General features: G+C 41.6%; 1 protein-coding gene across 8 annotated transcripts in view; it reads left to right on the top strand.

Annotated features, from left to right (window-relative positions):
* Positions 1 to 21,144, top strand: part of LOC149449311 (ELAV-like protein 2) — a 231,504-nt gene that overhangs the window by 209,388 nt on the left and 972 nt on the right. For all 8 annotated transcript variants that reach the window (XM_089693410.1, XM_089693409.1, XM_089693408.1 and 5 more), the window contains one exon: positions 20,760 to 21,144. This exon is cut by the window's right edge and continues 972 nt beyond it. In XM_089693410.1, coding sequence (XP_089549536.1) covers positions 20,760 to 21,076 — 317 coding nt within the window. In that variant the 3' untranslated portion in view covers positions 21,077 to 21,144. The remainder of the gene's footprint in view (positions 1 to 20,759) is intronic.

Below are 21,144 nucleotides of genomic sequence, written 5' to 3'. Positions count from 1 at the left end.
ATATACATACAATGTCAGTGCATAACACAATAAAACATGAGGATAGCTTTGTGGAAAATTTGGAGAGGCCTGTAAAATGCAGGCCCAGTGAAAAGTGGATGGGCTCAAATGGGATATGGACTTGTAAAAGTAGTTGCAAAAGTCTAAGGACCTCTCTCCAGAAAAATGCAATGTGTTGGCAAATCCAGAAAATGTGGAAAGGATTGCCAGGTTCCTCACCACATCGTCAGCAGACAGGAGAAACACTCTGATTGCGAGCATGGAGAACCTCAGGAGTGTTATACCAAAACATCAAAGATTTATAAGTGTTTTCTTTATATACTAATATAGAAGACCTAGAGGCAGCCTCCCAAATCCTGCTCCATTGATCTAAAGCAATATCACGTTGAATGATTCGGGGCCACTTGCGCATATAAAAGTGTCAGGAGAAAGGAGACAGGCGTCTTGAAGCAACTTATAGATAGAGGAAATTAGTATGGACCCTGAATGCAGATGCGTTCAAAAAGAGTAGGCTTCTTTAGTGCCAGAGAGGGAATCTTGGAGAAGTGTTGTATCTGTAGGTAAACCTAATACTGATGAGTAGCTTTTTTTAATCTCAAAAAAGGGTCTAAGCTTTCGGGTCACTGGGTGGACAAAAGTGTCGCAGTTGAAATAGGTTGCCTTTGGCCCAGGGACTTGTACGGGCCAGGGTCAAACTGTCTGGGAGACTAGGATTAAGTATGACATTGGTCAGATGTGAACAAAGATGACAGAGCAAATCTATCCCTATACCACCTCCATATAGACAACTTAAAATGCATGGGCCCAAGCAGGAGATGCTTGTGAGAGGCTATTTCAATGTTGGTCATAGACCAGAGTAGAGAACAAGTGTGCAATGGATTGCAGCCGTTCAATCTCAGCCCATTTATTAGGGGGGCGCAGAGAGGACCAAAAGACAAGAATGTGGAGGGGAGTGGCCAAATACGACACAAGGTCTGGAGCCCCCAGACCTCCCCTAGATCAGGGTGAGAGAAGGACTGTATGGTCAATTTGGTGAGAATTGTTATGCCAGATAAAGTGGAAGGATTTCTGAAGGGAACATAGCTTGGACATGGGAATAGGTACAGGAAGCGTCTCAAACAGATACAAAAGCTTGGGCAGTATGGTCATTTTTTTAGCACATTATTCCTGCCAAGGAAGGAGATGGCAAGGTTGTCCCAAGATTTTAAAGATTGAGAAATAGCGTGAAAAAGGGGGGAAAAATTTGGCTTCATAAAGAGAGTGGTAAGAGAAGGTAAGGTTGGTACCTAAATAACTCAAGGAGTGGGGGCACCAGTGATGGGGATAATTTTGACTGAAGAGGACATAAAGCAGCAGAGGGTATGTGGAGCAGTATTGCTTCAGTTTTAGATGTTCTAACCTGACAGGGTGCCAAAGAGCTGTAGAGTATGATGTAAAACAGGTAGAGTAGTGTGGGGCACAGTCAGTGTCAGCAACATGTCATCAGCGAACAAAGACAGCTTAAAGTATTGTGGGTGTGTATTCCATGGATATCTGGGTTGGATCTGATAGCTTTAGCCAGGGGTTCCAAACAGAGGATAAACAACAAGGGGGAAAGAGGGCATCCCTGGCGTGTACCATTGGACATTCGACACAAGGTCTGGAGCCCCCATTCGAAAAGAAGGGGATAAAAATGACGCTAATTTGACCTGGGAAAGAGGGAGCTGAGTAAAGCGCTTTCAAAGCAGCCACAAACTGATCGCTAAACCCAAATCTCTTTAAGAGTAGAAACATGTATGGCCAACTTAATCGGTGGAACGCTTTTTGGGCGTCCAGGCTCAACAAGAGAGAAGGATTCGGGAACTTATTGACAAGGTCGATAAAGTCAGTGGTCCTCTTGGTATCTGCAGCGTGTCTAGCTGGGACAAAGCCCACCTGGTCTGTGTATAAGCTTGTAGATGCATTTGGCCAATCTGTTGGCTAGTATTTTCGTAAAAATATTGTAGTCAGAGTTTAATAAGGCTACGGGGTGATATTTATCTGGAATGGTCCTGGAAATGAGAAATATATGCACGTGTAAAATTGCGCGGTTGAAACCCGTTCAGGAGATCCCGAAACAAGGTCTGAAGATGCCACTAAAGGACTTGTAATATGAGTAAGGGAGACCGTCTGGTCCTGGGAATTTGTGAGTAGGAAGGTATTTAATAAAATCCAGTAATTCTTCTATGGAAATTTCTGCATTCACAGCTGTAACATCGGAGGGTGACAAACGCGGTAAATGTAAGGAGTCAAAAAAGGCGTCAAAAGCAGCCATCTGAAGGGTAGGATGAATATCAGGGGCTAGGCAATTATAAAGCTTCTCATAGTATTACCCAAATATTGTAGCCATAATATGCGGGTCATGTGGTTTTCCCATCGGACTGGAGTAGATGGCCCAGTAAAGAGGGGAGTGTTTGAGATTTAAGTCTATTCCTGAGCATACGGTGTGGTTTATTAGAGAGCTCATACAATTTTTGCCTAACCCATGCGAGAGACTAAGCAGTTTTATGCAAGTCAAGAGCCCTAATTTGATCATGTATATGGAAACTTTCTGGAGTCGAGGTAGACTGATTATCTAGCAATCGATGTTCGGCTGAGGATAGTTGGTCTAAAAAGGATTGTCTGGCACAAACAGAGGCCTTCTTTAATCGGGCGCCCATGGAAATTCCAGAGAGTTGAGGATGAAGATGCTGAGCCAACATTAAAGTTAAAGTAAGCATCCAGACCCCGAAAGAGCTCCTCTCAAAATTGTTCAGAGCACAGAAAACTCAAATGCCAGTGGCAGACCTTAGGGGAGAAGTTAGAGAAGGAGATCAAGTGACAGTGTGAGGCATGGTCCGACCAAGTCGTCAGATTGATCTCCGAAGAAACCAAAAAGGGGATCGGGGCCGTTGACAAAAAAAATTATCCAATCGAGAGAGTGCGATGTGGAGTGGAATAAAATGTGAATTTCCTATGGAGAGGATGTTGGACCTGCCAGGCGTCAGACGATGCTCCTGAATCAGTTTGCGGAAAGCTGTCAAGGAGCATAGCCTTTTCGATGGAGTAGGGGCAAAGAGCACCTTCCTATCCTTATGGGGAGACATAACTAAATTAAAATCCCCCTCCAACGATCACACATGGATTAGATATCGAGCATAACTTGTCTGGAGTTTGAGAGAGAAATAACAGCTGACCAGAATTGGGTGTGTACAGATTCAAAAGTACAAATGGAAAGCCCTCTTACATACATTCCAACAAGACATAGCGACCAAGTGGGTCAACCCGAGAGGAGGAGATCCTCGGAGCAGTTTTTTCCGGATCAAAATAGCTACTCCTGCTTTCCCAGAAGGATCAAAAGCAGAATAGGATTGTGGAAAGCTCTTGGAGGGAAAGCGAAAAGAGCCATCTGTTTGAAATGGGTTTCCTGAATGAATATAATATCTGCTCCCGAGGATCTGAACTCCTTCAGAGCCATCCACTGTTTTTGGACTGAATTAAGTCCTTTGACATTATATGATAAAAGCCTTAAAGCCATCATGAAACAGTAATAGATGTAGCAGCTGTGCAACCTGAGCAGAAATATTATCGATGAGTCAAAACAGAAATACAGAACCAAGTGATTAGCATGGCAACAGGCCCAGCACAAACAAATGTATCACAGAGAACAGAGGCTGCAGGGATTGCGGCCAGAAACTGATAATAAATTAAAAAAAGAAAAAAAAATTATATCAAGTCTTTTAGGGACAGCTGCTGTACTGCCCCCTCGTGCGTCAGGCTTTCAGTCCTGACAACTTGGGATATTTCCGATATCCCCAGTGTGTGAAAAAAATAAGAATAAATTATATATATATATATATATATACACACACTGGGGATAACAGCTGTAATCAGGACATACTAATGAGGGAGAGATAATGGAAGATTCTAAGGCACACCTGGGAACATAGAAGCTCATTTAACAGGGCAGGATACCTGATACTTGAAAGAGTCAGGTGGTGGTTAGGCCCACTGAGCTAGGAAGTCAGGGCTGTTGGGGGGAGTGTGTGGAAACCTCTTCCGCCTGGGTTTAGCTGGTGTCCAGATCTTGCGTGGAGTAGCCTTAGACTTGGATGGCGTAGGAGGTTGCAGAAAGGCCTCTTTCGGCAGGAGAGAAAGTCCCAACTGTTTAAAGGAGTCCACTTCCTGTAGATCACGGAGTAAGACTTGGGCATGATCTTTGGAGACAAGCTTAAAAGGAAATCCCCACCGGTAAGCGATACGGTGTTGCTGGAGATGTGTGGTAACTGGCTTCAAGACACGTCGCTCTGCCATAGTAATGGGTGATAGATCACTGAAAATCTGAAGCTTATCTACCTTAAATTCCACGGAGGATTTGTTGTGGGTAGAGGCAAGCAAGGCTTCTTTGCTGTCAAAGTAGTGAAAACGAAAGATCTCTCGTCCTCGTACCCTCAGGAGGCTTCGGGCCTAACAATCTATGGGCCTGGTCCATGCGCCAATCAACATCTGGGACTTTGGGGGCCAGAGGGGTAAACAGACAGCAAGTAACTTTGAAGTTGGGAGTCAGGGACCATTTCAGAGATGCCACGAACACTGATATTCTGTTGGGGCTCCCTGTTTTCCAGGTCTTTCTGCTGGAGCTGTAACTGAGTCACAAAATGTTTTTGATTCACATTATCCTCTTCCAGGACATGCACCTATTGCACCAATTTGTCAAACTTTGATTCAAGGTGGTCTGTGGTCTCCCAATTGGGTAATCTCCCCCCTGAGCTCCTGGGCCATTTTCCCAATTTCAGCAGAACGTGCGGGTGATATTGTGTAAAAAAAAAAAATACCTGCAGTTTGTCCTCAAGGATATCCATCGTCAGAGAGGGGACCATCGGCGTAGGAAGCAAGGCAGCAGGGGTGTGTCTGTCCCTGCCATTTCAGTGGACTCTCCAGAGCACTTGGTCGGGCCTCCAACTACTCTAGGCTGGGGATGCAGGCCTAGTAAAAAAAAAAGTGGTCCGGCATGGAAGGCCTCAGATCCGGAGCAGGCGGCGTGGGTGGCTTCCAGCACCTGATTTTGCCCATGAGTGTGCCTGAGGGTGTCCTAACGTGGGGGAGAGTACTCCCGGATCTGTGGCTGCTGCAGAAGGGGTCAGGAGATCTTTGCAGGCTGAGAAATGACGGAGCTCACCCTTCACACGTCCACCATCTTGGGATGTCGTGAATGCGCCTCCCCCTTCCAGTTATAATTTGTTTACAAGCCGTTGCCATCAGCTCAAGCCACAGGTTCAAAGGATTCTATCTGATCCTACACCTAAAATACTTAAACCAGTTTATTTGTGTGACCATGCTTTGCATGAAATCCACACAGTTATTGACTCTCTGAGATGAAGGGAATTCTTGGCATTAGACATCCGAGATGTTTCCCTCATATTCCCATTGCACACCTCATCACTACTTCCTGAGCTTCGCAACAGCAAACTCATCTAATTAGTCACAATGCCATGTGACCGATCACCTGTAACAAGTATTTACAAAGGTGCTTGCACCCTCTACTCTCACCATCTTGGGAACCCATGGCATCCAAGCGAATGGGTATGTGACCATCTTCTGAAAGATTCATCACCCTCAAAATGCTCTGCAAGTGACAAAAGGCTATTCAGATTTTTCAGGCTTTCGGTTGGGTAATCAATTTACATTTGCCCTCTCGCCTTCCTTTGTCTGGAATACTTAAGCTTCCTCAAAGACGGCTCAGACATGGGTTTTTCTTGTGGAAAAAAAAAAAGCTTCAACCAAGATTTTGTGCTCAGACCTTAAGATGCAAAAGACATTCCTCAGCGAGTCCTAGGCCTCAGTTGTCTTTTTGAAGTGGTTTCCCTTGCTCAGTTCCACACAAGGCTTTTCCAACACAACCTTCTGATGGCCTGGAACAAACCCACTCAGATTCCCTTTTTAGATTTTCTCCAGTCAAGCAAGAAACTCCCTAGGTTGGTGGATTTCCAATCTAGCTTTGGAAATTGAAAGATCTTTCTCCCACATTCATGGAAGATGGTAACATGCCTGCCTCATAGGTTGGGGAAGAGTGTTCCAATTTCACATTTCAGGGAACCTAGTTACCCAAGGAAGCAAAGCTCCCCATCAAAAGCTCAGACACCCAATCAAGGTTCAATCCGATAATGCCACTGTAGTGGCCTATATCAATCTGGGGTAACAGGAGTCAGGAAGCCTTGAAGTTGGCATGTCTGATAATTTCCTGTTTGGAAACTGTGGGAACGCTGTCCAGCAATCTGTTTACATCCCAGGAGTGGAAGGTGGATTTCCTCAGTTAACACCTGGACCAAGTGGAATGATAACTTCATTTCAACATCTTTAATCTGTCAAAAATGGGAAATTACAGATAGGCCAGGACCATGGATCCTCACTGGCATTGGATGCTTTGGTAATTTCCTACAGTGCAGATTATTCCTTGACTGCTTCGCAAAATACAGGAAGAGACTAAATTGATTGTCATTGTGCCAAATTAGCCTAGAAGAACCTGGTACACACATACTCCACGTTCTAGAAGGCGAACCCTGGCCTCTTTAAAAAAAAAAAAAAAAAAAAAAACAGATCTTAAAAGGGCAGGATATGGCAAACTGTCCTTAAACAAAACTAGAATCTGGGTCACGCTCCAAATAAAATAAAATTTGTATATAAATATATCGTGCTAAATGTGCTTAATTAATGTTGCAATTTAATATCCGTATATAAGTGCGTAATCCATTAAATACACCAAAAGACCATCAATTCTGAAACGTTTTTGTTAAATAGAAAAAATTAATAAAAAAATAATCAAAATTAATAAAAAGTCATTCATATATATATATATATATATATTTGTTTTCAAAATAGCAGTCAGACATCACTAACCTGATAAATCACTGTTTTTGGTAGAAATTATATTTCTACTAGCAAGTGTAGTAGAGTAATAGAAATCCAACAGACCTAACAGTCATGACATGTATGCTGATGATTCTGTGTAATTGAATCACTAATTGAAAGGGGCATGTTCAAATAATAGCAGTGTGGAGTTCTATTAGTGAGGTCATTCATTCTTTGAAAAACAGGTGGCAATTATTGCCCTTATTTAAGGAAGGATGGCAGCAAATGTTGTACATGCTGGTTACAGTGCATTTCTCTCTGAAATTCTGAGGAAAATGGGTTGTTCCAGACATTGTTCAGAAGAACAGCGTACCTTGATTAAAAAGTTGATTGGAGAGGGGAAAACATATAAAGTGCATAAAATGATAGGCTGCTCAGCTAAAATGATTGCAAATGCTTTAAAATGGCAACCAAAACCTGAAAGACGTGGAAGAAAGTGAAAAACTACCATTCGAAATGGATAGAATAGCCAAAATGGCAAGGACTCCGCCAACAATCCACTCCAGGAAGATCAAAGAAGGTCTAAAGTTACCTGTGAGTACTGTTAAAATTAGAAGACACTTATGTGAAGCCAAGCTATCTGCAAGAAGCCCCCGCAAAGTCCCACTATTGACAAAAAGACATGTGCTGAAGAGGTTACAATTTGCCAAAGCGCACATTGACTGGCCTAAAGAGAAATGGTGCAACATTTTGTGGACTGATGAAAGTAAGATTGTTCTTTTTGGGTCTAGTGGCCGGAGACAGTGTCAGACGACCCCCAAACACTGAATTCAAGCCACAGTACACTGTGAAGACAGTAAAGCATGGTTGCGCAAGCATCATATGGGGATGTTTCTCATACTACGGTGTTGGGCCTATTTATCGCATACCAGGGATCATGGATCAGTTTGAATACATCAGAATACTTGAAGAGGTTATGCTGAAGAGGAAATGCCCTTGAAATGGGTGTTCCAACAAGACAACAACCCTAAACACGCCAGTAAGCCTGCAACATCTTGGTTCCAGACCAACAAGATTGACGTTATGGAGTGGCCAGCCCAATCCCCGAATCTTAATCCAATAGAAAACTTGTGGGGTGACATCAAAAATGCAGTTTCTGAGGCAAAACCAAGAAATAGAGAAGAACTGTGGAAAGTAGTCCAATCATCCTGGGCTGGAATACCTGTTCACAGGTGCCAGAAGTTGGTTGACTCCATGCAACACAGATGTACAGCAGTTCCCAGAAACAGTGCTTATACAACTAAATATTAAGAGATTCAAAGGAAAGCAAAATCTTCAAACATTTTTCAGTTTATATAGTGAATGTTTGAGTTTGTAAAGAATACAAACACTGCTATTTTTTTTGAACAGTCTAATCACTTTTCTTCAATTTTTTTTTTAGAGGAACACACATGTGATATTTTGTCTTCATGTTTTGATATGGAATGTGTAGTGATCCCAGTGCATTTGTGTGTATGGAAATAAAAGCTAATAGAAGGATTTTGAGCTTTATTCACTTTTATTTTGAACACAAGTGTGTGTATGTGTGTGTGTGTGTGTGTGTGTGTGTGTGTATATGTATATATGTGTATATATATGTGTGTGTGTGTGTGTGTGTGTGTATATATATATATATATATATAATTGTGATGGACAATCAACTTAATCAAAGCCTAACATTCAATTAGGCTGAGACCGCTTTATGTCCTAATAGATATATAGGATATTTCAACATCACTATGTTTCCACTTTATATGGGTTGTATGGTGTAATACAGTACTTCTCCCACCGGGGGTTCCTAGGTATTCTGATCCTTTAATATGGACTGGATAAGTGGATCTCTCCCTCAGTCCTTCAGGGGTCTAAGGTTCTCCTCCTCAATTCTCCACAGTAAGATCACATGAAAGGAAAAAAGATATAGTGCCTTATCCTTAAAACACCTTTTATTCATAACTAGCACTCACATTATCAACATAAAATTGCACTTTGTAATTAACACATGGTGCTTCCTCTGTGCACACTTCCTATACTCGCCGTCTCGTTCGTATCCCCCTGACGAAGCCATGTGACCCGGTGGTGCAATGCATAGGGGAGGGGCTCTGTCACCACGCACTCAGGAACCAGACGGCGAGTATAGAAAGTGTGCATATAGATAGTATAATAGTGGCTCACAAGTGCATATTATTTTATGGCAAACTGTCCTTACCACATTACTAAATGCCAGAAAAGCCAATCCATCTACTACCATTCCTGGAAATTTTTTTTCACCTGGTGTCAATACGTTTCAACCACGGAGATTTCTCAGTACCTCACATTCCTACCTTCCTGTAGTTGGGATTTGACCAAAAAATTGCACTAAGTACTCTTTTTAGGGGCCTGTTTCTGCCTTTCTCATTCTATTCTAGAAACCTTTTTGCTTCACTTTCACTTGATCCTTTTCCATCTCTCACTTTCTCCGATCCATCCAGGGGACTTTGGGTGATATGTGGGAGGTCGAGAAAGGGCTTGCAAGGATCAGCATCAGAATAGATCTGCCATTCTTCATCAGAAAAAAACTCCTGTGCCCTCCCCAGTACCAGGCCCTCTGTCCTGCTAGTGCCTGACCTGCTCACCTCTGTCCTCTACCCTACTGATCCTTATTTACTGCTCTTCATAATGCTGACCTCTGTACATTGCGCCTTACTGACCCGTGGACACTGCCCTACGTACTACCAACACTGGCCAGAACACAGATCAGGTGGCCAGGCTAGTATTGAGGCCAACCAGGCCTGAAACTAGTTGAGCTATTTGGCCTGCAGTACCAGAAATTCTGCTTTCATGATGAACTTAAGCAATCAGCCTTGTGGGGTGACCAATTACTCCTCAAACATGGAAAAAGTGTGAATGAATGCAGAGTTTCTCACTGAAGCTAAATTTTAGGGTAGCCCAAGTTTTTATATTTTTACAGTGGCATTAGGGTTTTTTTTTGTTTGTTTGTTTTAAGTGGGAGTATTGCACCCTGGTGATCTTGATCTCTCCCATGTTGTTCAGATAGCGGTTTACCTCTGTTACCTACCCCTGATTTAGGGTGTCTCATGGATCAGCCCCATTACAGTACCCTATGCTTCTTTGGGGCCTTGATTTGGTTCTCCCTGTGCTGCAGAAGCCATTGATAGAACCTCTTAGAAGGCTCCTCATGGGTAATCTCTCCTGCCAGGTGTCCTTGGTGCCTAACTATCAAAAGTGCTTGAGTTAGCTTTTTTGTAAGGAGCTCTTCCTGGTCCTTCACAAGTACAAAGTGGTTTTACATCCAGGACTTTCTTCCTAAGATGGTACCACCCTTCCATATTAATGAAGACTTTGCATTTCTTTCCTTGTGCCCTGCTCCTAAGCATTCCATAGAAATTGCTATGCATTGTCTGGATGTGGTCAGAACCATCAGTCTATCTGAAAGCTACAGTCTATCCAGAAAACACTGTTTTGCCAACAGGGACTCAAAAGGGACGCCTTAGTTCTAAACCTAGGCATAGATTCCTCCATCCACCCAACTGAGGATAGAAGAAGCCTCCCTGCTGAGACATTGTATTCTGACAGTGGGGACTCTCTGCTATGAGAATGTACTGATCATAGGCTACAGTCCCTTACTGAGAGACGCATTCCAAAAGACCAGTTCGAAAGAAGTAAATCATTAGATCGTGCGAGAGCGGTTAAACATGATTGAAATTTGGCCAGTTTCTGCTGAACCTGCTTTATTTTAATGCATCTGGACAGCTTAAGTCCACAATTGTATGAATAAGAAAAATCCTTGCAAGAGCATACAATCTATAAAGCAGGGGTAGGCAAACTTTGATAGGTGCTGATCCACCTAAACAACGTGGGAGAGATCAAACATAACTGGGATTCAGCACAGCTAGCAAACACTCAGTGTATAAAGTAAAGACAGTATGAAGAAAACTATAATAAAACGTATGACGTCCTCTCACTATAACTGTGCATGCAAGCCCCACCGATCGGTGGTGTGCTGTCCTGTCCCTGGGGCACAGGAAAGAACCAATGACATGGGCTTTGTCATGTGATCAGCTGTGTCCAATCACATGACAAGCTGAAAATTGGCCTGGGCAGGAAGGGGGTAAAAGTTAATCACCACTGGGTTTTTTTAGTTTTTGCTAAATAAATGAAAAGACCAAAAATTTTCAAGAAAAATTTTTTTCGTTTGTTATAAAATTTTGCAAATAAAAAAATCTTCATAAATTTAGGTCAAAATGTGTTCTACAACATTTCTTTGGTGAAAATAACCCAAATCTGTGTTTTAGTCTGTAGGAGTCCACAAACTATGGTATGTGTCTGAAAATCTATCAGTCCTGATATATTGCCAGCCATCTAATTTCTTGAGGCCCAAATATGTCAGGACAGTACAAAGATTTTCCAAAATGACCCCTTTTTTGGAAAGTAGACCAAAGTATGTAGTAAGAGGCATAGGGAGTTTAAGTTGTGTTTTTTTTTAAATAATTTTTAATTTATTTATTTTTTTAATGGAATGAATCAAAGCCATTCATTGCATACAATTGCCATGTGATCTGCTCTGGTACAGAGATCACATGGAACCGGCAGCAGCCCAGTACAGTGATCTGTCATAGACTGGTGGACACAGCTGGTGACAGTGCCGCAGCACATCGCGTTCGGGGATATCGTATGACATCCATCCAGAATGACAAAAGTCTTGCCTGACTATCATTTTATAGTAGGCCGAGTAGAAGGTGGTTAATTGGTCGGCCTCACAAGTCTGAGACAGAAGTCCAACTTGAAGGAAGAATAAATAATGCGAATAGTGGTACTGCAGGCTGACTTTCTCAACTATTTTATGGCCTGGCTGTTCTCGATGCTAGCCTGTTTGGCTGACCTCAATGCTCGCTTGGCTGTAGTATGTAGGGCAGCGTAGAGAGATCAGAAGTATGTAGGGCAGTGGAGAGAGGTCAGCAGTATATAGGGCATCTTTTATTTTATCAAAAAGGTGGGTGTTTGAACTAAAATTACATTTTTGGGTTTTTTTCCTGAAAATTTGCCTTTGATAAATGACTACTCAAGTATTATACGATATAAACTGCAACAACCACAATTTTATTCTCCAGGGCCTCTGCTTTCAGAAAATATGAATTTATGGAGTGTCCCACGTTACCAGTGTATTACAAATTAAAATCCTCAATGTGTTAATATAAATAATATACCTGTCATGTTTGTGTCTATACATGAAACAATGAAGGCTACTCGCAGATAATTGTGTTCCCACAGCCTGAATACAAAAATAAATATGTAATAAAATTCTGCCACGCCTTTCTTGTTGAAAACTCTAATATTATGCAATACTGTGACCAAAATAAACACCACCAAGATAATTGCATTAATAAAAATTCAAATTCTTAGTGCCGTATAGTTTCCCCACCACCAAGCTTATGTCGCAGGGTCACAAATCTATCCTGACTGATTTTTCTGTCCTGCAACTGCAGCTCATAATGGTAGCCCATTGTGTTAACAGGCTAGTGGATATTGTATGCGAAATATCCAGACTGGACCTCATTTTCATTCATATGCAAAGGATCATTTGGCTGATATATTGGTCTTCTAAGCGTCAGTGCTAGAAACTCTTATTGCATAGGTCTTTTGATGGGGAAATACCTCTTTGGCAAATGCTTGAAGAAAAATTAATCTAAGAGGTTGAGGGTGGAAGTACTCTTTCCCCAGAGGCAAAATCTTTATTTAGAATACTTCTACTGCTGAGGGTAGGCAGCTGGTTTTTGTTTTCCTGCACATCCAGGGCAGAGCTGTTCAGTTCTGGAACCCTGGAACCCCCCCCCCCCCCTTCCTTTCTGCAAGTCCTCAGAAATTGGGGAGCTCCTAATTGGCGTGGGGAAAATATCTTTTGGCATTCACTTGACGCTAGTATCTAGGCCTGATCTTGGCCATGGCCCTGTATAAGGTTCCTTCCTTAGGACAAATTCCAGCGTCTTCGCTCCCATATTCCTTTTCATTAGTTCACAAGCAAACTGATATGCTGTTCTTGCATCAAGGTCTTAGACCTAATAGTGTCCTTGAAAGCCACTCTGAATCTTGTGCTCTAGCTTTAGCAGCTTCAAAGTAAGGGAGGACAAGCGCCATCTGAATAGTATTAAAATGAGTAAAAACTCAAAATAGATGCATTCACAAAGGAGGTTAATGAGCAGGCGTGTGGCGCTAGAAAGGTAGCTGTCATCAATCGCGGTCCAGGTCCACCAGATGTAAGATGATGTGATTCTGTCGGGCCGCTCCAGAGGCATCCCAAACAGTGTGGAACGCAGCAGCGGACAGAAGTGACGACACAGCCTGATATGATAAGCAATAATGGCGACATGTTGCGGATCATGCCCTCCTTCAGGCCATGGATGCATCATGTTGAGAGAGGTATTTATGGGCAAAGAGACAGCACACCGAAAATTCTATGGTTCAGCGCCTGCACTTGAATAGGAAAAGGATGGGAAATTATCAATAAAAAAACAAACGTACAAAAATACACATTGAGCATATCAAACTAAGAAACATAACCTGAAAGTCGCATAAAAACAGCACTACTGATTGTGGAACTAAAACAACCAGCCAACCATGTAATATAGATGGCATATAAAGAAGTGATGGAGCAAGGTTAAACATCTGGGCACATTTGTAATTTTTAATTTCCATTTTTGTAAATGAAAAATAAAAAAGCACCAAAGGTATATATGGTATATCTAAATGACCACTAGAGAATAAAACTAATTGTGTGTGTTCTGGTAGAGGAAGCAGGGTGTCTCAAACAGGGCACAGTATCTATATCAATCTTAGACTAAATGTAATGTGTTAGAAAAATACTTACACACACAAGATCTGACAGACCATAAGGGTCCCATTAGTTATAGGGGATGGCCTAAGTGGAGAATTCGAATGCAAAAATGTCCAAATATGAGTAAATAAGAAAACCATGTAATATAAAATATATTTATGAAATCTATCAAACCTGATGGTATGACTGGTAACTGAGGAAAAGAAGAGGAGACCTAGCTGACCTAAAAAACTGACCTAAAGAAGGGTACTCACTTCTATTCGCTAATGCCCCTGGGGTTAGGGTGTCTACTGTGTAAATTCTAAATGTTTCCCTTTTGCAGAAACATTTGGGAGCGCTCTGCTGCAGGGAAAGTTTTTTGAGGATTGACTCTATCACCCATACTTTGAGTCCAGGGGAGGATTTACCATGAAATTCCAGAAAATGTCTGGGGACACTGTCGATTCCTACTTCGACGAAATGTCTATGCTCCACAAATCTTTTCCAAAGGATGCATATGGTTCTACCGACATAGTCTGCCCTGACAGGGCAGACAGTAAACCACATGGTCAGAAGAACAATTATAAAAGTTTTTGAGGTAGGTTTTCCCTTTTGACTGTCTCATTTTTCTGGCCATGTTGGACATGCTTGTATGTTAATCCAATTTTCAGCACCGGTACATGCCTTTCAGAGAGAAAAAGGACAAGGAAGAATGTGGAATGTTTGTTTTGGATTTGTATATACTGGGAGCCACTAGACTTTGACATTGTGGGCTTTTCTATATGAAATTTTGGATGTTTGCATGAGCAAGGTCTTTAGATGAGGGTCCTCAAGGAGGATCAACCAGTGTTTGTGAAAAGTATGTTTCGTTTTTTTCTTTTTTTCTTTTTTTTTTTTTTTTTTAACGATGAATGAAATTTGGTAGTGAATCTGGTTGGGTATTGCATTTGAGAGGATGTGGATCATTGTGATCCGAAGAATGGTATTAAGTGAGGTAGTGAGAATGGGCATCCTGGATGAGGGATTCTGGATAACCTTTGTCTATGAATTTTTAATTGGGTGCTCTGAGTAATGTAGTTTCTCATGTACAATTTCTCCATAAGCGGCAGAACTGGCTTTTTGGAATGTTTTGAAATCCTTCTAGAATGGTGGCAACTGCCATGGGGGGTCAATTTTGCACCCAGTTACACCAACTTGGCGATGGGGTTTTAAGAATCCCAATTCATTTGGAGTGATAACCCTTTCATACCAAACATCTTTTATGGTCGCTACATCGATGGTATAGTCATCAATGACTGCCAAGAACCCTGCAACTACTCGATTATTCTGTTGTACATTGCAACTCTGAACCCTTTTAGTTTAATTTACCTCTGTGACCCCACAGCTCTGGCCTTTCTAGACCTAGAACTTTACCACGAGGGCAATAGGTTCTGTGCCAAGAATTATGTTGAACCCACTTCAGGAAATTCTTTCCTCCACTCCATCCTAGATGGATCTCAAACATTCCAAAAAGCCAGTTCTGCTTTTTATGGAGAAATTGTACATGAGAAATAGACTACATTACTCAAAGCACCCAATTAAAACAAACTCCTAGAGAAAGGTTATCCAGAATCCCTCAGGATGCCTATTCTCACTACCTCAATTACTACTATTCTTCGGATCACAATGATTCCAGTATATACAAATCAAAAACAAACATTCTACATCCATCCTTGTTTCTCTCTGAAAGGCATATACCATTGCTGAAAATTGGCTTTCTTAAGCACTTGCCCTCCTGAGGATTGAACAACCCCCCCTCCCTGGCCAGGCCATTTTTTGCTTTATGGCGCTGCGTTACTTTAACTGACAATTGCACGGTCGTTAAACGCACCGAAACAAAATTTACGCCTTTTTTTTTTTTTTTTCCCCCCACGAATTGAGCTTTCGTTTGTTGGTATTTGATCACCTGTGCGCTATAAGGAAAAAAGACCGACAATTTTGTGGGAAAAAAATATTTTGGTCTTTTTTTTTTTTCTATTAAACATGTCCAGTAAAAAAAAAGTGAAATCAATTTAGGCCGAAATGTATTTTGTGACATGTCGTTGCTAAAAAAAAAAAAAAAAAAAAACCTATATGTGTAAATTAATTTACGTGAAAGTTATATAGTATACAAATGACAGTATAGATACTGGGATTTTTTTTTTCTACTAGTAGTGGCGGCTATCAGCGACTTTTAGCGGGGCTGCGGCACCAGCAACTTCAAATATCTGTTTGCTGCTATATAATGGTATTTTAGCAGCTGTTCTCTTGTGCCGATGCATGGATCTGGCAGAAATCTTCCTCAATGTGCCTTTATCTGCACAAACCCGTCTGTGCTCTGAATCAGCCACAAATCTCTTAATAGTGCGATGATCACGCTTAAGTTTTCGTGAAATATCTAATGTTTTCATACCTCGTCCAAGGCATTGAACTATTTCACTCTTTTTGGCAGCAGAGAGATCCTTTTTCTTCCCCATATTGCTTGAAAATGGTGCTCTGCTTAATAATGTGGAACACCCTCCTTTAGTAGTTTTTCCTTAAATTGGGCTCACCGGCCAATCTAATTATCACAGGTGTCCGAGATTGTTTTCAGTGATCAAAAGAGCCCTGACACACAATGCCATCCATGAGTTAAACTGAAAAACAAAATATTTAATCTTTGTGACACTTGAATAGAATTTGCATAATAGTTTGGAACGCGGTGTATATGCACCCTTTGGAAAAGATTTGTGGAGCATAGACGTTTCATCGAAGAAGGAATTGACAAACATCTTGTCCCCGACATTTTCTGGAATTTCATGGTAAATCCTCCTTTGGACAAAAAGTATGGGTGATTGAGTCCATCCCCAAAACCTTCCCCGTGGCAGAGAGCTCCAAACATATTTTCCAAAGAGAAACGTTTTAGATTTACACTTTAGACACCCTGACCCCAGGTGGCCTTAACGAAGAAATAGAAGCGAGTGCCCTTCTTTAGGTCCGTTTTTTTAGGTTAGCTAGGTCTCCTTTTATTCAGTTACCAGGTCTTCTAGATTTTTATGTATGTATATATATTTTACATGGTTTTCTTACTCATATTTGAACATGTTTGCATTTGAATTATCCACTTAGGTCTTCCCCTATGTCTAATGGGACCCTTATGGTCTATCTGTCAGATCTTCTGTGTGTAAGTATTTTCCTAATAACACATGTATAGTCCTAAGATTGATAATTGGATACTGTGCTCTGTTCCCATCGTTCCCGCTGTCAGAACATACGAAATTGGTTTTACTCTCTAGTGGTTATTTAGATATGCCATATATACTTTTGGTGTTTTGTTTTTTTTTCATTTGTAATTTTTAATTTCCATTTTTTTTATATTTTTCATGTGCACACATGTTTAGCTTTGTTCCATTACTTCTTTATATACCACCTATATTACATGATTGGCTGGTGGTTTTAGTTCCACTATCAGTAGTGCTGTTTTTATGTGACTTGTAGGTTGTTTTTTTTTGATAAGTTCAAATGTGTATTTTTGTACATGTTTTTTATTGTAACTCCCCATCCTGTTCCTATTGTAGTGTAGAATTTTCTATATGCTGCCTCTTTGCCCATAAATACCGCTCTCCACATGGCGCATCCATGACCTTAAGGAGTGCATGCTTCGCAACACATAGTCATTTCTGCTCATCATATCCGGTTGTGACATCACTTCCGCCCACCGCTGCGTTCCACACTGTTTGGGGAGCCCTTAGAGCCTCCAGAGTGGCCTGAGAGCAGGACCACAGCTTTCTACCTTTCTAGTGCCACATGCCTGTTCATTAACCTCCTTTTGTGAGTGCATCTACTTTAAGTTATTGAACGCATTATTTTAATACACTCAGATGGCGCTTGTCCTCCCTTTCTTTGATTTTTATTTCAGTTATCTCCTGCTATATGGATTAAGCTGCCACAGAGTGGACTGTTTTATCATTGACCTATTGGGTCTGCTTGGACTACACCACTCAGACTGCATGACACCATTGTTTTCCTTCATTGTGCCTGTCTATTGGTTTGCTTTAGCAGCTTGACTGTTAAAGCTAAGGTCATGAGTAGCCTATTAGATTCTATCATCCTACACTCTTTAAAGCTAGGAAATCAACTTCTTGCAAAGTGCACCATGGTACTAAGAAAGCATATACTGTATATCTCTTGTTCCCATTCATGGAATGTATCACCTCATTTCTCCAGTCTGGTCTGGATCAGAGTTTGGGCTCGAGTAACATCAAGGGTCAAATCTCGACTTTGCAGGGTATTGCTCACTTTTTTCCTCCTGTACATTCCCCAGTGACTGTTCGCTCTTCAAACAATCACCCTTTGAACCTATCTGGGATATTCATCTGTGCAACCATATTCACAAGGTTGCCTTTCTTGTCTCCATCACTTCTGCAGGGAGATTGAGTTGGGTGGCTTTAACCTGCTAAACCTGCCAAGAACCTTTTCTTGTGTTTCCTTGGGGCCCAGATACTCTATCTCAGGGTGGTTTCTTTCTTTCACTGTAACTAGGATATTGCTCTATATCTGTCCTACTCCCAAACATCCTGTGGAAATTTCCCTCCAATGCCTAGATGTGGTAAACGCTGTTCGCGTTCATCTGAGCTACAGTTCATTTTGGCAGTCTGACTTTTTTTTTTTTTTCTTTTCATGAAGGAAACAAACTTCCCATTCCACTATTGCTAAATAGATTTGACTACTCATCATTTTATGCTTATGATTAGGGCAACAGTCTCCCTTTCCTGTCAGCGTGCAGTCCACCAAATCAGTGCTGCTTGGACTTTTAACATTAGGCATTGGTTTCTCAAATTTGCAAGGCTCCCAGCTGGTCTTATGTTTCCATTTTTTTTAAACTCTACAAGGTAGACATTCAGGCCTCAATTGATGCTAGCTTCAGGTTGCACTGTAGGCTCTGCTAAGGCATCTGTGTTTTTTTTTTTGTTTTTTTTTTGTGGGCTTATTAGCTTATTCCTTGTTGCCCACCCCCTCAGTTTGACTGCTTTTGGACATCTCAATGTAAAATAAAATTGGATTTTTTTCCCTACCCGTAACATCTTTCTTGGAGTATAGAGGACATAGGCATGCTGGGGATGGCTGTATTGGGCTGACCTTAGAGCTTTGCTGTGCTAATGTGCAGTCTCCAGAGACAGCCCTATAACCCAGTGTACCTGTACTCTTCCTGTAATGTACTCAATTTCACAGTAAGTTTAAAAAAAAAAAAGCTATTCTCAAAGTGGTACTTGGCTCCACCCCAACCCCCAAACACCCTCCCCCCGCTACTTTCCTTCCACCCCCCCCCCCCGCCGCTTTCCTTTCACCCTTTCACCTGCAACCCCCCCCCCCCCCCCCTGCCGCTTTCCTTCCCCCCACCTTTCCAAACTGTTTCCATAGTGTATAATGTGCCCTATGAAATCTAAGAATCTGCATTTAATTTTTGAGATGGGGACAAATATCAAATCCAATGGTTTTAATATACGATTACACTGCTCATCGGTCACTTCCCCCACATCATCTTCCCACCTTGCTCTACATGGAAGGTCCAGATCCTTTTCCAATGCCACTAGATGAATATTCGTATACAACTTTGATAATCCTTTTGTGGAAGTAGCTTTTAACAGAATTTTCATAATGTGGGCATTACTGCATTCCACCTCTGTTTTTAAACTAAGCTGCCAATGCGTGCCTTATATGTAGAAAACGCTTTAACTCCTCTCACAGGTCCTGAAAATTTTCAGTATCCTAGGTCACCTAGATTTTTAAACCTTTTTTCAGTCAAGGCACTCTTTAAAATTATGAGCAGTCCCGATGCAATTAAAATTATGGACAATCTTGATGGCACCCCATTCTAAAATGTGAAAAATTATTCTAATAGTTTTATATAATGAAGCAACATCCACACACGTAGGGCACCCAACATTAGAGGTGATTTATTCCTACAAAGCAAATACACTTTTGCACACTGGTACTGAGTAGTAATCCAATGTTTCTCTTCTCTGTTCTCCATCGCTGAGCTAATGTGACCCCAGCACCGATGGAGAGGGGCAGGGTAGGGTCAAACAAGGATGCTGTGCAGACAGCTGACATCCTCATCAACTGATGTCATTGGATGACATGACGCCAGGGGCTAGAAGGTCATAATGGTGCACAATGAAAACCTGTGACTTTGTGTAACTAAAGGGCAGGCTTGTTCCACCTGCTGGCTTGTATACTTGGGCAATTTTTAAACATTTTGCCATGGCACTCCTGAAGAAATCTCAAGGCACCCCAGAGTGCCTGGGCACCCTGGTTGAGAAAGGTTGTCCTAGAGGAATATAATTGTGAGAGCTGCACTACACCCTTTTGCTTCCACATATTAAAATTCTCTAAACCCCTAAGCTGTGGTAAGTTATCCCATATAGGGGCATATTCTGTAAAACCTGTATAACTAATGACCCCGCCTCCAATGCTTCAACTAGTGCTTGCCAGTAATGCGCATGCACTATAACAAGCAATGCCCTCCTCCTTTTGGGAGTTAAGATCTGGTTTAAAGTGATTGTAATCCCTCGCCGTGTATGTATGTGTACACACTATCTTTATTTCACCTTCTTTAAATAAGGGATTACATTCCCTGTAAGCTCCCTATGCAGCTGAGAACAGAACAGTGAGCTAAGGGAGGAGAAACAGCAGCACACTGGTTCTCCTAGTGAATGTCTGTGCATGGGGGGGGGGGGGGGAGGTGTCAGCACACACCTGGTCATTAGAGGAGAGTGCGGTGTGTTTTCCTTCTTAGCATGGTCCGTTTTTAATAGGAAAGCAGAGGGGGTGACAAACACCAGGGATTTCACACAAAGGAAGCAATGCAAAGGACGGCATACTTTCTCATACAAATACATGGTACGGCAGGGAACATAATCAGAAATATTAAATGTTGGGTTTGCATATTCTTCCACGTATTTGTGGATTCTAATAGTAAATACTGTTTTAAACTTTGTATGCAACTGAAATTTTGTTGCTGTTTCTTTTAAGTGTTTTGATTAGTTTGTTGTTTATACCCTCATAGGTGTATCAAGGGGCGTTGGCTTTATTCGGTTTGACAAACGAATTGAGGCTGAGGAAGCTATTAAAGGCCTAAATGGACAGAAGCCTCCAGGAGCTACTGAGCCTATAACGGTCAAGTTTGCCAACAATCCAAGCCAAAAAGTGAACCACACCATTCTTTCACAATTGTACCAGTCCCCAAATCGAAGATACCCAGGACCGCTTGCTCAGCAAGCTCAGCGATTTAGGTTAGAGAAGATTTTAAAGTTTCCAGTTCCATTTATAGAGTTCAAACATAGCAAACTGTCTTTAGACATGCAATGGCAACTATTCAGTTGAAACTGTTTAAAAGTCTGTCATATGCTGTGTGGACTGGTTTCGTATACCAGACGCATGGTGTAGAAAAC

The sequence above is a fragment of the Staurois parvus genome, unplaced genomic scaffold, assembly GCF_062004578.1.
Source record: "Staurois parvus isolate SC_StPar_1 unplaced genomic scaffold, SC_StPar_1.0 ptg000632l, whole genome shotgun sequence".
Lineage (NCBI taxonomy): Eukaryota > Metazoa > Chordata > Amphibia > Anura > Ranidae > Staurois > Staurois parvus.
This window is presented reverse-complemented; position numbering and strand designations above follow the sequence as displayed.